Source organism: Symsagittifera roscoffensis, chromosome 7 (assembly GCF_963678635.1).
Source record: "Symsagittifera roscoffensis chromosome 7, txSymRosc1.1, whole genome shotgun sequence".
Lineage (NCBI taxonomy): Eukaryota > Metazoa > Xenacoelomorpha > Acoela > Convolutidae > Symsagittifera > Symsagittifera roscoffensis.
In genome coordinates, this window is record NC_087068.1 from 14,606,467 (window position 1) to 14,622,815 (window position 16,349).

The 16,349-nt window shown below is 33.8% G+C and overlaps 1 protein-coding gene across 1 annotated transcript in view; it reads left to right on the top strand.

Moving 5' to 3' along the window:
- LOC134851900 (proteasome adapter and scaffold protein ECM29-like) overlaps window positions 1-16,349 on the top strand; it is a 57,533-nt gene that overhangs the window by 22,869 nt on the left and 18,315 nt on the right. The window contains exons 16-27 of the mRNA XM_063868175.1: window positions 4,518-4,643; window positions 4,859-5,006; window positions 5,374-5,540; window positions 11,497-11,622; window positions 11,839-11,986; window positions 12,354-12,520; window positions 13,112-13,282; window positions 13,788-13,802; window positions 14,404-14,589; window positions 14,867-15,045; window positions 15,513-15,678; window positions 15,916-16,135. Of these exons, the coding sequence (XP_063724245.1) occupies window positions 4,518-4,643; window positions 4,859-5,006; window positions 5,374-5,540; window positions 11,497-11,622; window positions 11,839-11,986; window positions 12,354-12,520; window positions 13,112-13,282; window positions 13,788-13,802; window positions 14,404-14,589; window positions 14,867-15,045; window positions 15,513-15,678; window positions 15,916-16,135 (1,819 nt within the window). The remainder of the gene's footprint in view (window positions 1-4,517; window positions 4,644-4,858; window positions 5,007-5,373; window positions 5,541-11,496; window positions 11,623-11,838; window positions 11,987-12,353; window positions 12,521-13,111; window positions 13,283-13,787; window positions 13,803-14,403; window positions 14,590-14,866; window positions 15,046-15,512; window positions 15,679-15,915; window positions 16,136-16,349) is intronic.

Below are 16,349 nucleotides of genomic sequence, written 5' to 3' on the forward strand. Positions count from 1 at the left end.
ATTGTTCTAAATGAAAGAGCTTAAAGCCACCTATTTTTCTTCGAAGATCAAAAGTTGAAAGTTTTTCAAAACAATTCAGTTTTTTTTTCAGCTTCCCTGCGTTCATTACTCTTTCCAACTGTCAGGTGTTAAGAGCAATATGAACGTAGTGAGTACTCTTATATAGGACTTCTTTTGGTTTTTTTGGAAAAAGTCTAAAATTTGTTCATGCTCAATTTTCATTTTTCGCGGTTTGACTTGTGATTTCTTTTTCATTTCACTTCATATCTTTTGTTAAAAGGAACCCATCCTCCACTATCTAACAGCGAAAGTGTAAAGGTCCGTGAATAAAGTGATTGACTTCTAGTTTCGAAAGTGGAAATTAATTATCGAATTTTCCAGCTAAATACAATTTTTATCTATTGATTTAGTTTTCTCAAAATGGTTTCTTTTTTTATCAAAATAATGCCACTCATAAATTGTTCCAAATCAAAGAGCTTTAAAGCCATCTATTTTTTCTTCGAAGATCAAAAGTTGAAAGTTTTTCAAAACAATTCAGTTTTTTTTTCAGTTTCCTTGCGTTCGTTGCTCTTTCCAACTGTCAGGTGTTAAGAGCAATAAACGTAGTGAGTACTCTTATATAGGATTTTTTCGGTTATTTAGAAAAGTCTGAAATTTGTTCCTGCTCATGCTCAATTTTCATTTTTCGCGGTTTGACTTGTGGTTTTTTTCAGTTCACTTCACATCTTTTGTTAAAAGGAAGCCATCCTCCACTATTTAACAGCGAAAGTGTAAAGGTCCGTGAATAAAGTGATTGACTTCTAGTTTCGAAAGTGGAAATTAATTATCGAATTTTCCAGCTATATACAATTTTTATCTATTGATTTAGTTTTCTCAATATGGTTTCTTTTTTTATCAAAATAATGCCACTCATAATTTATTCCAAATCAAAGAGCTTTAAAGCCATCTATTTTTTCTTCGAAGATCAAAAGTTGAAAGTTTTTCAAAACAATTCATTTTTTTTTTCAGTTTCCTTGCGTTCATTGCTCTTTCCAACTGTCAGGTGTTAAGAGCAATAAACGTAGTGAGTACTCTTTCTTAAATCAAAATAATGTCACTCATAAATTGTTCTAAATGAAAGAGCTTTAAATTCACCTATTTTTCTTTGAAGATCAAAAGTTGAAAATTTTTCAAAACAAGTCAGTTTTTTTCAGCTTCCTTGCGTTCATTACTCTTTCCAACTGTCAGGTGTTAAGAGCAATATGAACGTATTGAGTACTCTTATATAGGACTTCTTATGGTTTTTTTGGAAAAAGTCTAAAATTTGATCATGCTCAATTTTCATTTTTCGCGGTTTGACTTGTGATTTCTTGTTCATTTCACTTCTTATCTTTTGTTAAAAGGAAGCCATCCTCCACTATCTAACAGCGAAAGTGTAAAGGTCCGTGAAAAAAAAGTGATTGATTTTAGTTTCGAAAGTGGAAATTAATTACCGAATTTTTCAGCTAAATACAATTTTTATCTATTGATCCAATTTAAATTTTCTCAATATGATTTTTTTTCAAAATAATGTCACTCATAAATTGTTCCAAATCAAAGAGCTTTAAAGCCATATATTTTTTCTTCGAAGATCAAAAGTTGAAAGTTTTTCAAAACAATTCAGTTTTTTTTTCAGCTTCCTTGCGTTCATTACTCTTTCCAACTGTCAGGTGTTAAGAGCAATATGAACGTAGTGAGTACTCTTATATAGGACTTCTTTTGGTTTTTTTTGGAAAAAGTCTAAAATTTGTTCATGCTCAATTTTCATTTTTCGCGGTTTGACTTGTGATTTTTTTTCAGTTCACTTCATATCTTTTGTTAAAAGGAAGCCATTCTCCACTATCTAACAGCGAAAGTATAAAGGTCCGTGAAATTAATTGACTGCTAGTTTCGAAAGTGGAAATTAAATATCGAAATTTCCAGCTATATACAATTTTTATCTATTGATTTAGTTTTCTCAATATGGTTTCTTTTTTTATCAAAATAATGCCACTCATAATTTGTTCCAAATCAAAGCGCTTTAAAGCCATCTATTTTTTCTTCGAAGATCAAAAGTTGAAAGTTTTTCAAAACAATTCATTTTTTTTTCAGTTTCCTTGCGTTCATTGCTCTTTCCAACTGTCAGGTGTTAAGAGCAATAAACGTAGTGAGTACTCTTTCTTAAATCAAAATAATGTCACTCATAAATTGTTCTAAATGAAAGAGCTTTAAATTCACCTATTTTTCTTTGAAGATCAAAAGTTGAAAATTTTTCAAAACAAGTCAGTTTTTTTCAGCTTCCTTGCGTTCATTACTCTTTCCAACTGTCAGGTGTTAAGAGCAATATGAACGTATTGAGTACTCTTATATAGGACTTCTTTTGGTTTTTTTTGGAAAAAGTCTAAAATTTGATCATGCTCAATTTTCATTTTTCGCGGTTTGACTTGTGATTTCTTGTTCATTTCACTTCATATCTTTTGTTAAAAGGAAGCCATTCTCCACTAACTAACAGCGAAAGTATAAAGGTCCGTGAAATTAATTGACTTCTAGTTTCGAAAGTGGAAATTAAATATCGAAATTTCCAGCTAAATACAATTTTTTTCTATTGATCAAGTTTTCTCAATATGGTTTCTTTTTATCAAAATAATGTCACTCATAAATTGTTCTAAATGAAAGAGCTTTAAAGCCACCTATTTTTCTTTGAAGATCAAAAGTTGAAAGTTTTTCAAAACAAGTTAGTTTTTTTCAGCTTCCTTCCGTTCATTACTTTTTCCAACTGTCAGGTGTTAAGAGCAATATGAACGTATTGAGTACTCTTATATAGGACTTCTTTTGGTTTTTTGGAAAAAGTCTAAAATTTGTTCATGCTCAATTTTCATTTTTCGCGGTTTGACTTGTGATTTCTTTTTCATTTCACTTCATATCTTTTGTTAAAAGGAAGCCATCCTTCACTATCTAACAGCGAAAGTGTAAAGGTCCGTGAAAAAAAGTGATTGACTTTAGTTTCGAAAGTGGAAATTAATTATCGAATTTTTCAGCTAAATACAATTTTTATCTTTTGATCCAGGTTTCTCAATATGGTTTCTTTTTTCTATCAAAATAATGTCACTCATAAATTTTTCCAAATCAAAGAGCTTCAAAGCCAACTATTTTTTCTTCGAAGATCAAAAGTTGAAAGTTTTTCAAAACAAGTCAGTTTGTTTTCAGTTTCCTTGCGTTCAATACTCTTTCCAACTTTCAGTCGGCTTCGTTTTTTTTTAGCTTAAAGTGCATGGATCTAGTGTTAGCTACAATTTATTGGTAAGTTTCAGCGTTTCTAAAATCGAATCTAGTTGATGGCATACGTATTATTTTCAGATGTCAATTTTTTTTGAAGCAACTGCATTTTTCAACATTTTGGTTAATTTTTTGAAATTTTGACTCGGGTGGTTTATCTATAAAGATGAAGGCGAGTGTCGCACGCAATTCAAGAGTGGGTTTTTTTTCCGTCTGAAATTTTAAAAAAATGATTTTTAGTGTTTTTTTCTTTACGGGAATTTTTAATCATTTTTTCTTTATGTTGCGTAGCAATCTCATGTTTGATAAGTTTGAAATAATTGGGTTTTTGTTAAATTTTCCGATGTTTTTTAGTTTTTTTTCTATCGTGGAAATTTTTCCAACTTAAGCATTCATTTTTTTGTTCCTTTTTTTTCATTTTTTTTCTTTAACTTTCATCTTCTGTTATCGCAAAATTTCCTGTCATTGTTCTTGTTATTGTTCTTGGATATGCAGGTTGTTTAGATGCAGGAATTTAACAAAAGTTAAGGAGTACTTTTGGAAACTCGGTTTTTTGACCAATTTTTTTTGAGCGTGTAAGTCGATTGGTTATAGAAAAGAAATGAAAAGAGTTCGTGCAGCCCAAATCCTTCTTATATTTAGTTAATTGGTTTTTCTAAAAATTGCAAAATAAATTTCTAATTTTTCAAGTCTACGATTTTTTCAACAAATCATTCAAAATTTTCTCTTTTGGTTTTGGCGTTTTTTTGTGTCGCAAGTGGTGCGAAACTCAGCTTCGCCTCTGTGTTAACATTTTTTCGGTGTTAACATTTTTTTCCACCGTAGTTTTGTATCTGTTTTATTTTTGTTCATAAACAAACCCTTGTGATGTACCACGAGATCACTGTTTTCGACGAAGTCTCACAATTTAGTGTTCAATGTGTGCAAATGTTCTATTCAATTTCAGTATGTTGTATGCTGCTCAAATTCTGTTTGGTTTAGTAGCATTCGCTTTTTTCCGCTTTAAAAGTGCGCATTCAGTGCTGCCTATTTCCGACAGAAGTTCACTAGTTGGCTGATTCTTTTTAATTTTCAAAGTTTGTTTTCTTCCCATATTCATTCTTGTATATGTTAAGCTCTTTTTTGCCGTTTGTTGCTTGTGTTTGCGAAGTGCAGCTTCGTCTCGGCCTTCTTGAAAGTAGCAAATCATTATAGCCTCTGAAGTTTCGCCCTAGTAATGATTGAAAAGTTTATGCTCCATTTAGACATGTGCCTACTGGTTGTCCGAGATCCTGAGCAACTGTCCTCCTCACAGTGCAATTCAGACAAGAGCGAGACAGCTGCAGGCCAGTTTAATGCAGCTGCTGTCCAATAAGAACGAAACAGTTCAGGTGACCTTTTCTATTGGAGTTCTTTGGCTCTAACGCATATTTTGATAGGTTTTCAGATTTTTTAAAGAGTACCTTTTTTAATTATCCAAATTTTTCTCCAGTTTTTTTTGGGTGAGTGCTTCTTATAGCAGAGAAATATGAGAGTAATATAATTTGACGTTCTCGGTTCTCATGTCTTATAACTCTTTTCTAGTCTGACTTGTGTTGTGTGGTAGGATCTGGCCTCATCGGCCTTGTCCAGTCTGTTCCACGTCTGTGGGGAGGAGGAGAAGCAGAGATTGATTGAACACATGATGGGAATGTTCATGGACGGGGGCACCGGAGGAACCAACCAGAAGAGCAACAAAGTCAAAATCACCTCGGGTGAGTCAATCGATCGAAGTCATGTAGTTGCAACAAATTAAATAATTAATATAGCAATTAAACTATAGCATTATTACTTATTAAGACTATTTATCCACGGTTGGAATCCCTAGACTCTTTAAGGAGAAGCTGTTGAGCTCCTGATTAAGAACTGCATCAGTTTTTTGGCGTTGTTTCCTGCAAATAAAGAGTTACATGCAGTTTCATGGAGTGAATTCGACGTGGAGTAAGTTCTTGGAAAAAAATAGAACCAGATTTATGTCCTCTTTCAAAAATTTTGAAATATTTTGCAAAATGTCTAAGTTTGGCTTTTTCTTCCGCCTTGACGGTTCAGTTTTTAATTTATGCTCTGTTTGTCTGTCTTCAGGAGACGAAGAGATCTTTTCTGAGGGCGAGGTTGGGAAGACTCCTAGTGGTGGATCCATCTCAACTTACAAGGATCTCTGTTCTCTGGCTACCGACATGAACAAGCCAGACTTGGTCTACAAGTTCATCTCCCTATCCAACCACAACATGATGTGGAATTCACGCAAGGTGCAAAAAAGAGTGTTGCAGATCTTTTAATCGTGCTTTTTTGTTCAGGCTCAAATTGATTTTATCGTGGTTTGATTTTTTATTAAGTTCCCTTCATTTCCTTCGTTAATAAGAAGGTAAACTCCACTATCGAACAGCAGAAGTCTAAAGGTCAAGAAAAGTTATCGACTTCTAATTTTTAACGTGGATTTTCACTTTCAGATTTCTCAGCGAAAAAAATTTTTACCTACCGATCCATTTTTCTGAAATTGAGTTAATCTTATCAAAAAAGTGCCACTGATAGATTGTTCTTGAATATTTTTTTTCAAAAAAAGTCGGTATATGTTTTGTTTCCTTGAGTTTATTGTCTCTTTTCCAACTCTCTGTTGGCTTTGTTTTGAAATGTAATTTTTTGGAAAGTGAAAGATAGTGACACAAAACTCAATTAATACAAATGATAACACTTGCAAATATAAAACTAAATTTATTGATATTATATTTTTCTATGTTTGATAAAGTTAACTTTTTAGAAAGTTGGGATTTATCTGAGATTGTACATGAGATTTATATCAGAGAACTAAATCATGTGGAGCTAAAATTTCCTTGCGTTAGGGTGCGGCTTTTGGCTTCTCCTACTTGGCAGAGCAGGCGTCGGCTGAGTTGGAGCCACACCTGCCGAAACTGTTGCCGAAGCTGTTCCGATACAAGTTTATCAAATTAATGTCACTCATAAATTGTTCTAAATGAAAGAGCTTTAAAGCCACCTATTTTTCTTTGAAGATCAAAAGTTGAAATTTTTTCAAAACAAGTTAGTTTTTTTCAGCTTCCTTGCGTTCATTACTTTTTCCAACTGTCAGGTGTTAAGAGCAATATGAACCTAGTGAGTACTCTTATATAGGACTTCTTTTGGTTTTTTTTGGAAAAAGTCTAAAATTTGTTCATGCTCAATTTTCATTTTTCGCGGTTTGACTTGTGATTTCTTTTTCATTTCACTTCATATCTTTTGTTAAAAGGAAGCCATCCTCCACTATCTAACAGCGAAAGTGTAAAGGTCCGTGAATAAAGTGATTGACTTCTAGTTTCGAAAGTGGAAATTAATTATCGAATTTTCCAGCTAAATACAATTTTTATCTATTGATTTAGTTTTCTCAATATGGTTTCTTTTTTTATCAAAAAAATGCCACTCATAAATTGTTCCAAATCAAAGAGCTTTAAAGCCATTTATTTTTTCTTCGAAGATCAAAAGTTGAAAGTTTTTCAAAACAATTCAGTTTTTTTTCAGTTTCCTTGCGTTCATTGCTCTTTCCAACTGTCAGGTGTTAAGAGCAATAAACGTAGTGAGTACTCTTATGTAGGATTTTTTCGGTTTTTTAGAAAAAGTTTAAAATTTGTTCCTGCTCATGCTCAATTTTCATTTTTCGCGGTTTGACTTGTGATTTTTTTCAGTTCACTTCATATCTTCTGTTAAAAGGAAGCCATCCTCCACTATCTAACAGCGAAAGTGTAAAGGTCCGTGAAAATGATTGACTTCTGACTTCTAGTTTCGAAAGTGGAAATTAAATATCGAATTTTCCAGCTAAATACAATTTTTTTCTATTGATCAAGTTTTCTCAATATGGTTTTTTTTTAAATCAAAATAATGTCACTCATAAATTGTTCTAAATGAAAGAGCTTTAAAATCACCTATTTTTCTTTGAAGATCAAAAGTTGAAAATTTTTCAAAACAAGTCAGTTTTTTTCAGCTTCCTTGCGTTCATTACTCTTTCCAACTGTCAGGTGTTAAGAGCAATATGAACGTATTGAGTACTCTTATATAGGACTTCTTTTGGTTTTTTTGGAAAAAGTCTAAAATTTGATCATGCTCAATTTTCATTTTTCGCGGTTTGACTTGTGATTTCTTGTTCATTTCACTTCATATCTTTTGTTAAAAGGAAGCCATCCTCCACTATCTAACAGCGAAAGTGTAAAGGTCCGTGAAAAAAAGTGAGTGATTTTAGTTTCGAAAGTGGAAATTAATTACCGAATTTTTCAGCTAAATACAATTTTTATCTATTGATCCAATTTTCTCAATATGGTTTTTTTTTTCAAAATAATGTCACTCATAAATTGTTCTAAATGAAAGAGCTTAAAGCCACCTATTTTTCTTCGAAGATCAAAAGTTGAAAGTTTTTCAAAACAATTCAGTTTTTTTTTCAGCTTCCCTGCGTTCATTACTCTTTCCAACTGTCAGATGTTAAGAGCAATATGAACGTAGTGAGTACTCTTATATAGGACTTCTTTTGGTTTTTTTGGAAAAAGTCTAAAATTTGATCATGCTCAATTTTCATTTTTCGCGGTTTGACTTGTGATTTTTTTCAGTTCACTTCATATCTTCTGTTAAAAGGAAGCCATCCTCCACTATCTAACAGCGAAAGTGTAAAGGTCCGTGAAAATGATTGACTTCTGACTTCTAGTTTCGAAAGTGGAAATTAAATATCGAATTTTCCAGCTAAATACAATTTTTTTCTATTGATCAAGTTTTCTCAATATGGTTTTTTTTTAAATCAAAATAATGTCACTCATAAATTGTTCTAAATGAAAGAGCTTTAAAATCACCTATTTTTCTTTGAAGATCAAAAGTTGAAAATTTTTCAAAACAAGTCAGTTTTTTTCAGCTTCCTTGCGTTCATTTCTCTTTCCAACTGTCAGGTGTTAAGAGCAATATGAACGTATTGAGTACTCTTATATAGGACTTCTTTTGGTTTTTTTGGAAAAAGTCTAAAATTTGATCATGCTCAATTTTCATTTTTCGCGGTTTGACTTGTGATTTCTTGTTCATTTCACTTCTTATCTTTTGTTAAAAGGAAGCCATCCTCCACTATCTAACAGCGAAAGTGTAAAGGTCCGTGAAAAAAAAGTGATTGATTTTAGTTTCGAAAGTGGAAATTAATTACCGAATTTTTCAGCTAAATACAATTTTTATCTATTGATCCAATTTAAATTTTCTCAATATGATTTTTTTCAAAATAATGTCACTCATAAATTGTTCCAAATCAAAGAGCTTTAAAGCCATCTATTTTTTCTTCGAAGATCAAAAGTTGAAAGTTTTTCAAAACAATTCAGTTTTTTTTTCAGCTTCCTTGCGTTCATTACTCTTTCCAACTGTCAGGTGTTAAGAGCAATATGAACGTAGTGAGTACTCTTATATAGGACTTCTTTTGGTTTTTTTTGGAAAAAGTCTAAAATTTGTTCATGCTCAATTTTCATTTTTCGCGGTTTGACTTGTGATTTTTTTTCAGTTCACTTCATATCTTTTGTTAAAAGGAAGCCATTCTCCACTATCTAACAGCGAAAGTATAAAGGTCCGTGAAATTAATTGACTGCTAGTTTCGAAAGTGGAAATTAAATATCGAAATTTCCAGCTATATACAATTTTTATCTATTGATTTAGTTTTCTCAATATGGTTTCTTTTTTTATCAAAATAATGCCACTCATAATTTGTTCCAAATCAAAGCGCTTTAAAGCCATCTATTTTTTCTTCGAAGATCAAAAGTTGAAAGTTTTTCAAAACAATTCATTTTTTTTTTCAGTTTCCTTGCGTTCATTGCTCTTTCCAACTGTCAGGTGTTAAGAGCAATAAACGTAGTGAGTACTCTTTCTTAAATCAAAATAATGTCACTCATAAATTGTTCTAAATGAAAGAGCTTTAAATTCACCTATTTTTCTTTGAAGATCAAAAGTTGAAAATTTTTCAAAACAAGTCAGTTTTTTTCAGCTTCCTTGCGTTCATTACTCTTTCCAACTGTCAGGTGTTAAGAGCAATATGAACGTATTGAGTACTCTTATATAGGACTTCTTTTGGTTTTTTTGGAAAAAGTCTAAAATTTGATCATGCTCAATTTTCATTTTTCGCGGTTTGACTTGTGATTTCTTGTTCATTTCACTTCATATCTTTTGTTAAAAGGAAGCCATTCTCCACTAACTAACAGCGAAAGTATAAAGGTCCGTGAAATTAATTGACTTCTAGTTTCGAAAGTGGAAATTAAATATCGAAATTTCCAGCTAAATACAATTTTTTTCTATTGATCAAGTTTTCTCAATATGGTTTCTTTTTATCAAAATAATGTCACTCATAAATTGTTCTAAATGAAAGAGCTTTAAAGCCACCTATTTTTCTTTGAAGATCAAAAGTTGAAAGTTTTTCAAAACAAGTTAGTTTTTTTCAGCTTCCTTCCGTTCATTACTTTTTCCAACTGTCAGGTGTTAAGAGCAATATGAACGTATTGAGTACTCTTATATAGGACTTCTTTTGGTTTTTTGGAAAAAGTCTAAAATTTGTTCATGCTCAATTTTCATTTTTCGCGGTTTGACTTGTGATTTCTTTTTCATTTCACTTCATATCTTTTGTTAAAAGGAAGCCATTCTTCACTATCTAACAGCGAAAGTGTAAAGGTCCGTGAAAAAAAGTGATTGACTTTAGTTTCGAAAGTGGAAATTAATTATCGAATTTTTCAGCTAAATACAATTTTTATCTTTTGATCCAGGTTTCTCAATATGGTTTCTTTTTTTTATCAAAATAATGTCACTCATAAATTTTTCCAAATCAAAGAGCTTCAAAGCCAACTATTTTTTCTTCGAAGATCAAAAGTTGAAAGTTTTTCAAAACAAGTCAGTTTGTTTTCAGTTTCCTTGCGTTCAATACTCTTTCCAACTTTCAGTCGGCTTCGTTTTTTTTTAGCTTAAAGTGCATGGATCTAGTGTTAGCTACAATTTATTGGTAAGTTTCAGCGTTTCTAAAATCGAATCTAGTTGATGGCATACGTATTATTTTCAGATGTCAATTTTTTTTGAAGCAACTGCATTTTTCAACATTTTGGTTAATTTTTTGAAATTTTGACTCGGGTGGTTTATCTATAAAGATGAAGGCGAGTGTCGCACGCAATTCAAGAGTGGGTTTTTTTTCCGTCTGAAATTTTAAAAAAATGATTTTTAGTGTTTTTTTCTTTACGGGAATTTTTAATCATTTTTTCTTTATGTTGCGTAGCAATCTCATGTTTGATAAGTTTGAAATAATTGGGTTTTTGTTAAATTTTCCGATGTTTTTTATTTTTTTTTCTATCGTGGAAATTTTTCCAACTTAAGCATTCATTTTTTTGTTCCTTTTTTTTCATTTTTTTTCTTTAACTTTCATCTTCTTTTATCGCAAAATTTCCTGTCATTGTTCTTGTTATTGTTCTTGGATATGCAGGTTGTTTAGATGCAGGAATTTAACAAAAGTTAAGGAGTACTTTTGGAAACTCGGTTTTTTGACCAATTTTTTTTGAGCGTGTAAGTCGATTGGTTATAGAAAAGAAATGAAAAGAGTTCGTGCAGCCCAAATCCTTCTTATATTTAGTTAATTGGTTTTTCTAAAAATTGCAAAATAAATTTCTAATTTTTCAAGTCTACGATTTTTTCAACAAATCATTCAAAATTTTCTCTTTTGGTTTTGGCGTTTTTTTGTGTCGCAAGTGGTGCGAAACTCAGCTTCGCCTCTGTGTTAACATTTTTTCGGTGTTAACATTTTTTTCCACCGTAGTTTTGTATCTGTTTTATTTTTGTTCATAAACAAACCCTTGTGATGTACCACGAGATCACTGTTTTCGACGAAGTCTCACAATTTAGTGTTCAATGTGTGCAAATTTTCTATTCAATTTCAGTATGTTGTATGCTGCTCAAATTCTGTTTGGTTTAGTAGCATTCGCTTTTTTCCGCTTTAAAAGTGCGCATTCAGTGCTGCCTATTTCCGACAGAAGTTCACTAGTTGGCTGATTCTTTTTAATTTTCAAAGTTTGTTTTCTTCCCATATTCATTCTTGTATATGTTAAGCTCTTTTTTGCCGTTTGTTGCTTGTGTTTGCGAAGTGCAGCTTCGTCTCGGCCTTCTTGAAAGTAGCAAATCATTATAGCCTCTGAAGTTTCGCCCTAGTAATGATTGAAAAGTTTATGCTCCATTTAGACATGTGCCTACTGGTTGTCCGAGATCCTGAGCAACTGTCCTCCTCACAGTGCAATTCAGACAAGAGCGAGACAGCTGCAGGCCAGTTTAATGCAGCTGCTGTCCAATAAGAACGAAACAGTTCAGGTGAGCTTTTCTATTGGAGTTCTTTGGCTCTAACGCATATTTTGATAGGTTTTCAGATTTTTTAAAGAGTACCTTTTTTAATTATCCAAATTTTTCTCCAGTTTTTTTTTGGGTGAGTGCTTCTTATAGCAGAGAAATATGAGAGTAATATAATTTGACGTTCTCGGTTCTCATGTCTTATAACTCTTTTCTAGTCTGACTTGTGTTGTGTGGTAGGATCTGGCCTCATCGGCCTTGTCCAGTCTGTTCCACGTCTGTGGGGAGGAGGAGAAGCAGAGATTGATTGAACACATGATGGGAATGTTCATGGACGGGGGCACCGGAGGAACCAACCAGAAGAGCAACAAAGTCAAAATCACCTCGGGTGAGTCAATCGATCGAAGTCATGTAGTTGCAACAAATTAAATAATTAATATAGCAATTAAACTATAGCATTATTACTTATTAAGACTATTTATCCACGGTTGGAATCCCTAGACTCTTTAAGGAGAAGCTGTTGAGCTCCTGATTAAGAACTGCATCAGTTTTTTGGCGTTGTTTCCTGCAAATAAAGAGTTACATGCAGTTTCATGGAGTGAATTCGACGTGGAGTAAGTTCTTGGAAAAAAATAGAACCAGATTTATGTCCTCTTTCAAAAATTTTGAAATATTTTGCAAAATGTCTAAGTTTGGCTTTTTCTTCCGCCTTGACGGTTCAGTTTTTAATTTATGCTCTGTTTGTCTGTCTTCAGGAGACGAAGAGATCTTTTCTGAGGGCGAGGTTGGGAAGACTCCTAGTGGTGGATCCATCTCAACTTACAAGGATCTCTGTTCTCTGGCTACCGACATGAACAAGCCAGACTTGGTCTACAAGTTCATCTCCCTATCCAACCACAACATGATGTGGAATTCACGCAAGGTGCAAAAAAGAGTGTTGCAGATCTTTTAATCGTGCTTTTTTGTTCAGGCTCAAATTGATTTTATCGTGGTTTGATTTTTTATTAAGTTCCCTTCATTTCCTTCGTTAATAAGAAGGTAAACTCCACTATCGAACAGCAGAAGTCTAAAGGTCAAGAAAAGTTATCGACTTCTAATTTTTAACGTGGATTTTCACTTTCAGATTTCTCAGCGAAAAAAATTTTTACCTACCGATCCATTTTTCTGAAATTGAGTTAATCTTATCAAAAAAGTGCCACTGATAGATTGTTCTTGAATATTTTTTTTCAAAAAAAGTCGGTATATGTTTTGTTTCCTTGAGTTTATTGTCTCTTTTCCAACTCTCTGTTGGCTTTGTTTTGAAATGTAATTTTTTGGAAAGTGAAAGATAGTGACACAAAACTCAATTAATACAAATGATAACACTTGCAAATATAAAACTAAATTTATTGATATTATATTTTTCTATGTTTGATAAAGTTAACTTTTTAGAAAGTTGGGATTTATCTGAGATTGTACATGAGATTTATATCAGAGAACTAAATCATGTGGAGCTAAAATTTCCTTGCGTTAGGGTGCGGCTTTTGGCTTCTCCTACTTGGCAGAGCAGGCGTCGGCTGAGTTGGAGCCACACCTGCCGAAACTGTTGCCGAAGCTGTTCCGATACAAGTTTGACCCCAACCCTCAAGTGAGGGAGTCTATGGGCAGGATATGGAGTGCACTCTCTTCCAATCTAAAAGATACGGTTAGTGGATCAAAATGGGAATAATTCATGGGGGCTTTTCTCAAGCGCAAAGGACCGAATGATTCTCTGTATACTTATCAATGCAACCAATGTACACTTAGCAACCAATCAATGCTCTGTACACTTTCCTAAACCAACCAAATTTAAGCGCTGCAAGTTTTGAACCTAGTTCTGAATTCCTCTGCCCTTTTTTGCGATAGAAGGGCATAGCTAGGAAAATATGACGATACCCGAATTTTAATAACGATTAAATAAACTGGTTTCTGCATGATATCAAGGTTTAGTTTTACACAGCTAACTAGAATCCTCGGAGCCTAAATGTTTGATTAACGCCATAAGCATCCGCTTGTTTGTTGAAATTAGTCTCCATTGAATATGTTATAACTTAACAAAAAAAAATTACTTGGTTTTTCTGTTGAAATAACAAAGCCGCTAAGATCTCGTCTAAAGCTTTTTTGAGTCTCTGAGAAAAAATTATTGAACTTATGTACGTTTCTCATTGCAGAAAATATCAGCCCAGGTTAGATTCCTTTAAATATGGTAGCACTATATCAATTTATGGTTAAGTCCTTTTTGGTGACGGTTGAATAGATATTTGATGCAGTGAATCTTGGAATACCTTATTTTGAAGTCAGAAGATTTTCACTATGATCATCTTATAGCTAACCCACGATTAAATTGTTGCTATAATTTCATGGACTTAGGGTTAAAGTGTGATGGATGATTTGGTTTGAAACGTAATGAGGGCTATGGAATGGCGCGGGTGAATTTGATTTTTCAAAAGTTCCCTGGAGTCAGATCTTTATTAAATTGTGTTATCTTGAAAAGTATCGAAAAAAGAAAAGCGTTTACTCATCAGCGTAGCGATAGCTCAATAATACTTTTTATTCAGCTTTCATGTTTTTCTCAAAGTTTATTTCTTTAGTCTTGTTCCCATTGCGCATTCTAAAAATTTTCTACGTGTATTTTTTTTTGAACTTCAAAGTTTATAGTGTGTCCGCTTTTCGCCATGGTTTTCCGCCATTTTTTCATCAAGATTTTTCCACATGTTGTAGGCTATTATACGCTCTGGTTTGGCCTCAGTTTACAATCTATTTAGATCTAATATTGATTACTTTTAGGTTGAGAAGTATGCATGTGAGATCTGTGTGGAGCTGCAGACCTCGCTCGAGAGCAAAGAGTGGAGGAGTAGAGAGGCTGCATGTCTCGCTCTCAGTGACTTCGCCTCCCACCTCTACTCTCCTGCCTGTTCCCATTTCATCAGGGACTCATGGACACTCTGCTTCGACAGGTGTGACGACATCAAGGTAAATGAAGCTGACTTGAAAGTTGAAGTCTAAAACTCCACTGCGGAGATGCCCGTTAAATGATATAAATCAACCACCTAGTCCACTCTAGTTCCGGTCAGACATAAAGAACAACTTTGTTGTCCAAGTCGTATACAAACTTTTTTTTCTGAAAACCAATTGACTTTGAAGTTTATCCCTTAGTCTTATTTAGTACCGATTAAGATTAAAATTAACCGATGTGAACATTTGTTTTAATTAATCCACAGTGAGGTAGAATGTTAGAAGTCGTTTTTAGGATTCCGTGCGTGTTGCGGGAGAGAAGTGTCTCTCTTCTCTGAGCAGAGCAGCAATCAAGTGTTGCGGGGCAGACAGCGTGCTGGGACCCCATGCCAAGTCTCAAGTGGTGTCCACTCTAGTTCCAGTACTAGTTGAGAACGGACTGGCGGCTAAGTTGAAGATAGTCTCCGACACCAGGTAATACAACTGGTCCAATTTATGGCTATAGTTTTTGGCTCGCTTATTTTTAGTCCTAAGCTGAGTTCGAAATTATAGCTGAATTTAGCGCCAAATTTGTCATTTAAATATTCAAGGACTGACTTGTTTCACGTTTTACTATTGGAATAAAAATGTTCATCCGGTGTTCTCGAATTGAGTTTCCCGGAATTTTATTCAGAATCTATCATTCAGGGTGGGGTATTACTCACGAAAAACGAAGTAACAAAAGCGGAATAAAAAGTAACCTCTTGATCCAGTTTAATTTTATCAAACAAGTGTCAATCATAAATTGTTTTTGAAATTGAAAGAGCTTTAAAGCCACATTTTTGTTACTTTGAACTTCGAACGTTGAAATGTTTTCAGAAAGACAAGTCACTTTTTTCGGTTCCCTTGCGTTCAGTGACTCTTTTCCTACTGTCTGTTGACTATGTTTATTTTTGTCCTAGTTTGAACGCAATAGTGGAATTGTGCGGGGACGAGAGGGCTGGGGTATTGAAACCCCACCTGGCCCAGATGATGAGTGCCTTGCTGGACTCTCTGAGTGACACAGAGGCATCTGTGCTCAACTATGCCAGTATTCGGGCAGGCGAAGGATCTCAGATACAGACCGCGGTCAGTATGGTTTTTACGCATTTTCATAAAATTCAGATAGATCAAATTGATCAAACGGATTTTCAGTCAAGCTTATATGTGCATGTAATCTTCGAAATATTTTTCCCCATATGATCAAAAAAAATTGCATGGTGAAAACCAGTGATGAGAGGACTGATACGTTAGTTTTAAGTCGACTGATAGCAAAAATCAAATTCAAAGTTTATTCGCAAAAGTATATTTGAAGTCTTTGTGTAGCTTGATTCTGCGCGTGCCTCCTCCGCGCGAGCTTCTCGACCTATGGACTGTCTCGTCAAACTGACCAATCAGATAGACCAGTCCAACATCGATGAAGTTATCAGTGTGTTGTGTTCAACTGTCCAATCAGCTGTCGGGTTCTCAACCAAAACAGGCGCAGCCCACGTGATCACTCTGATGACGTTCAACTGCGGCAGAGAGATTGTGGAGCCACATGCTAGTGAGTACTGACGGCAACAGTTCTATTTTTTCATTTTATATTGTGTTGAAAACTCAACTGAGAACAGGGAAATACGTGCAGCAATTGTTCATGAGAGTTTACAGTTGGTAGTCTTATTGCTTGGTCTGCGACATCTCAGAAGATGGAAACGGTGAATTTGGTTTATTTCGGTGCATAAAAATTTGTCTTAACTGTGAACAGGTTCTGTTCAAAG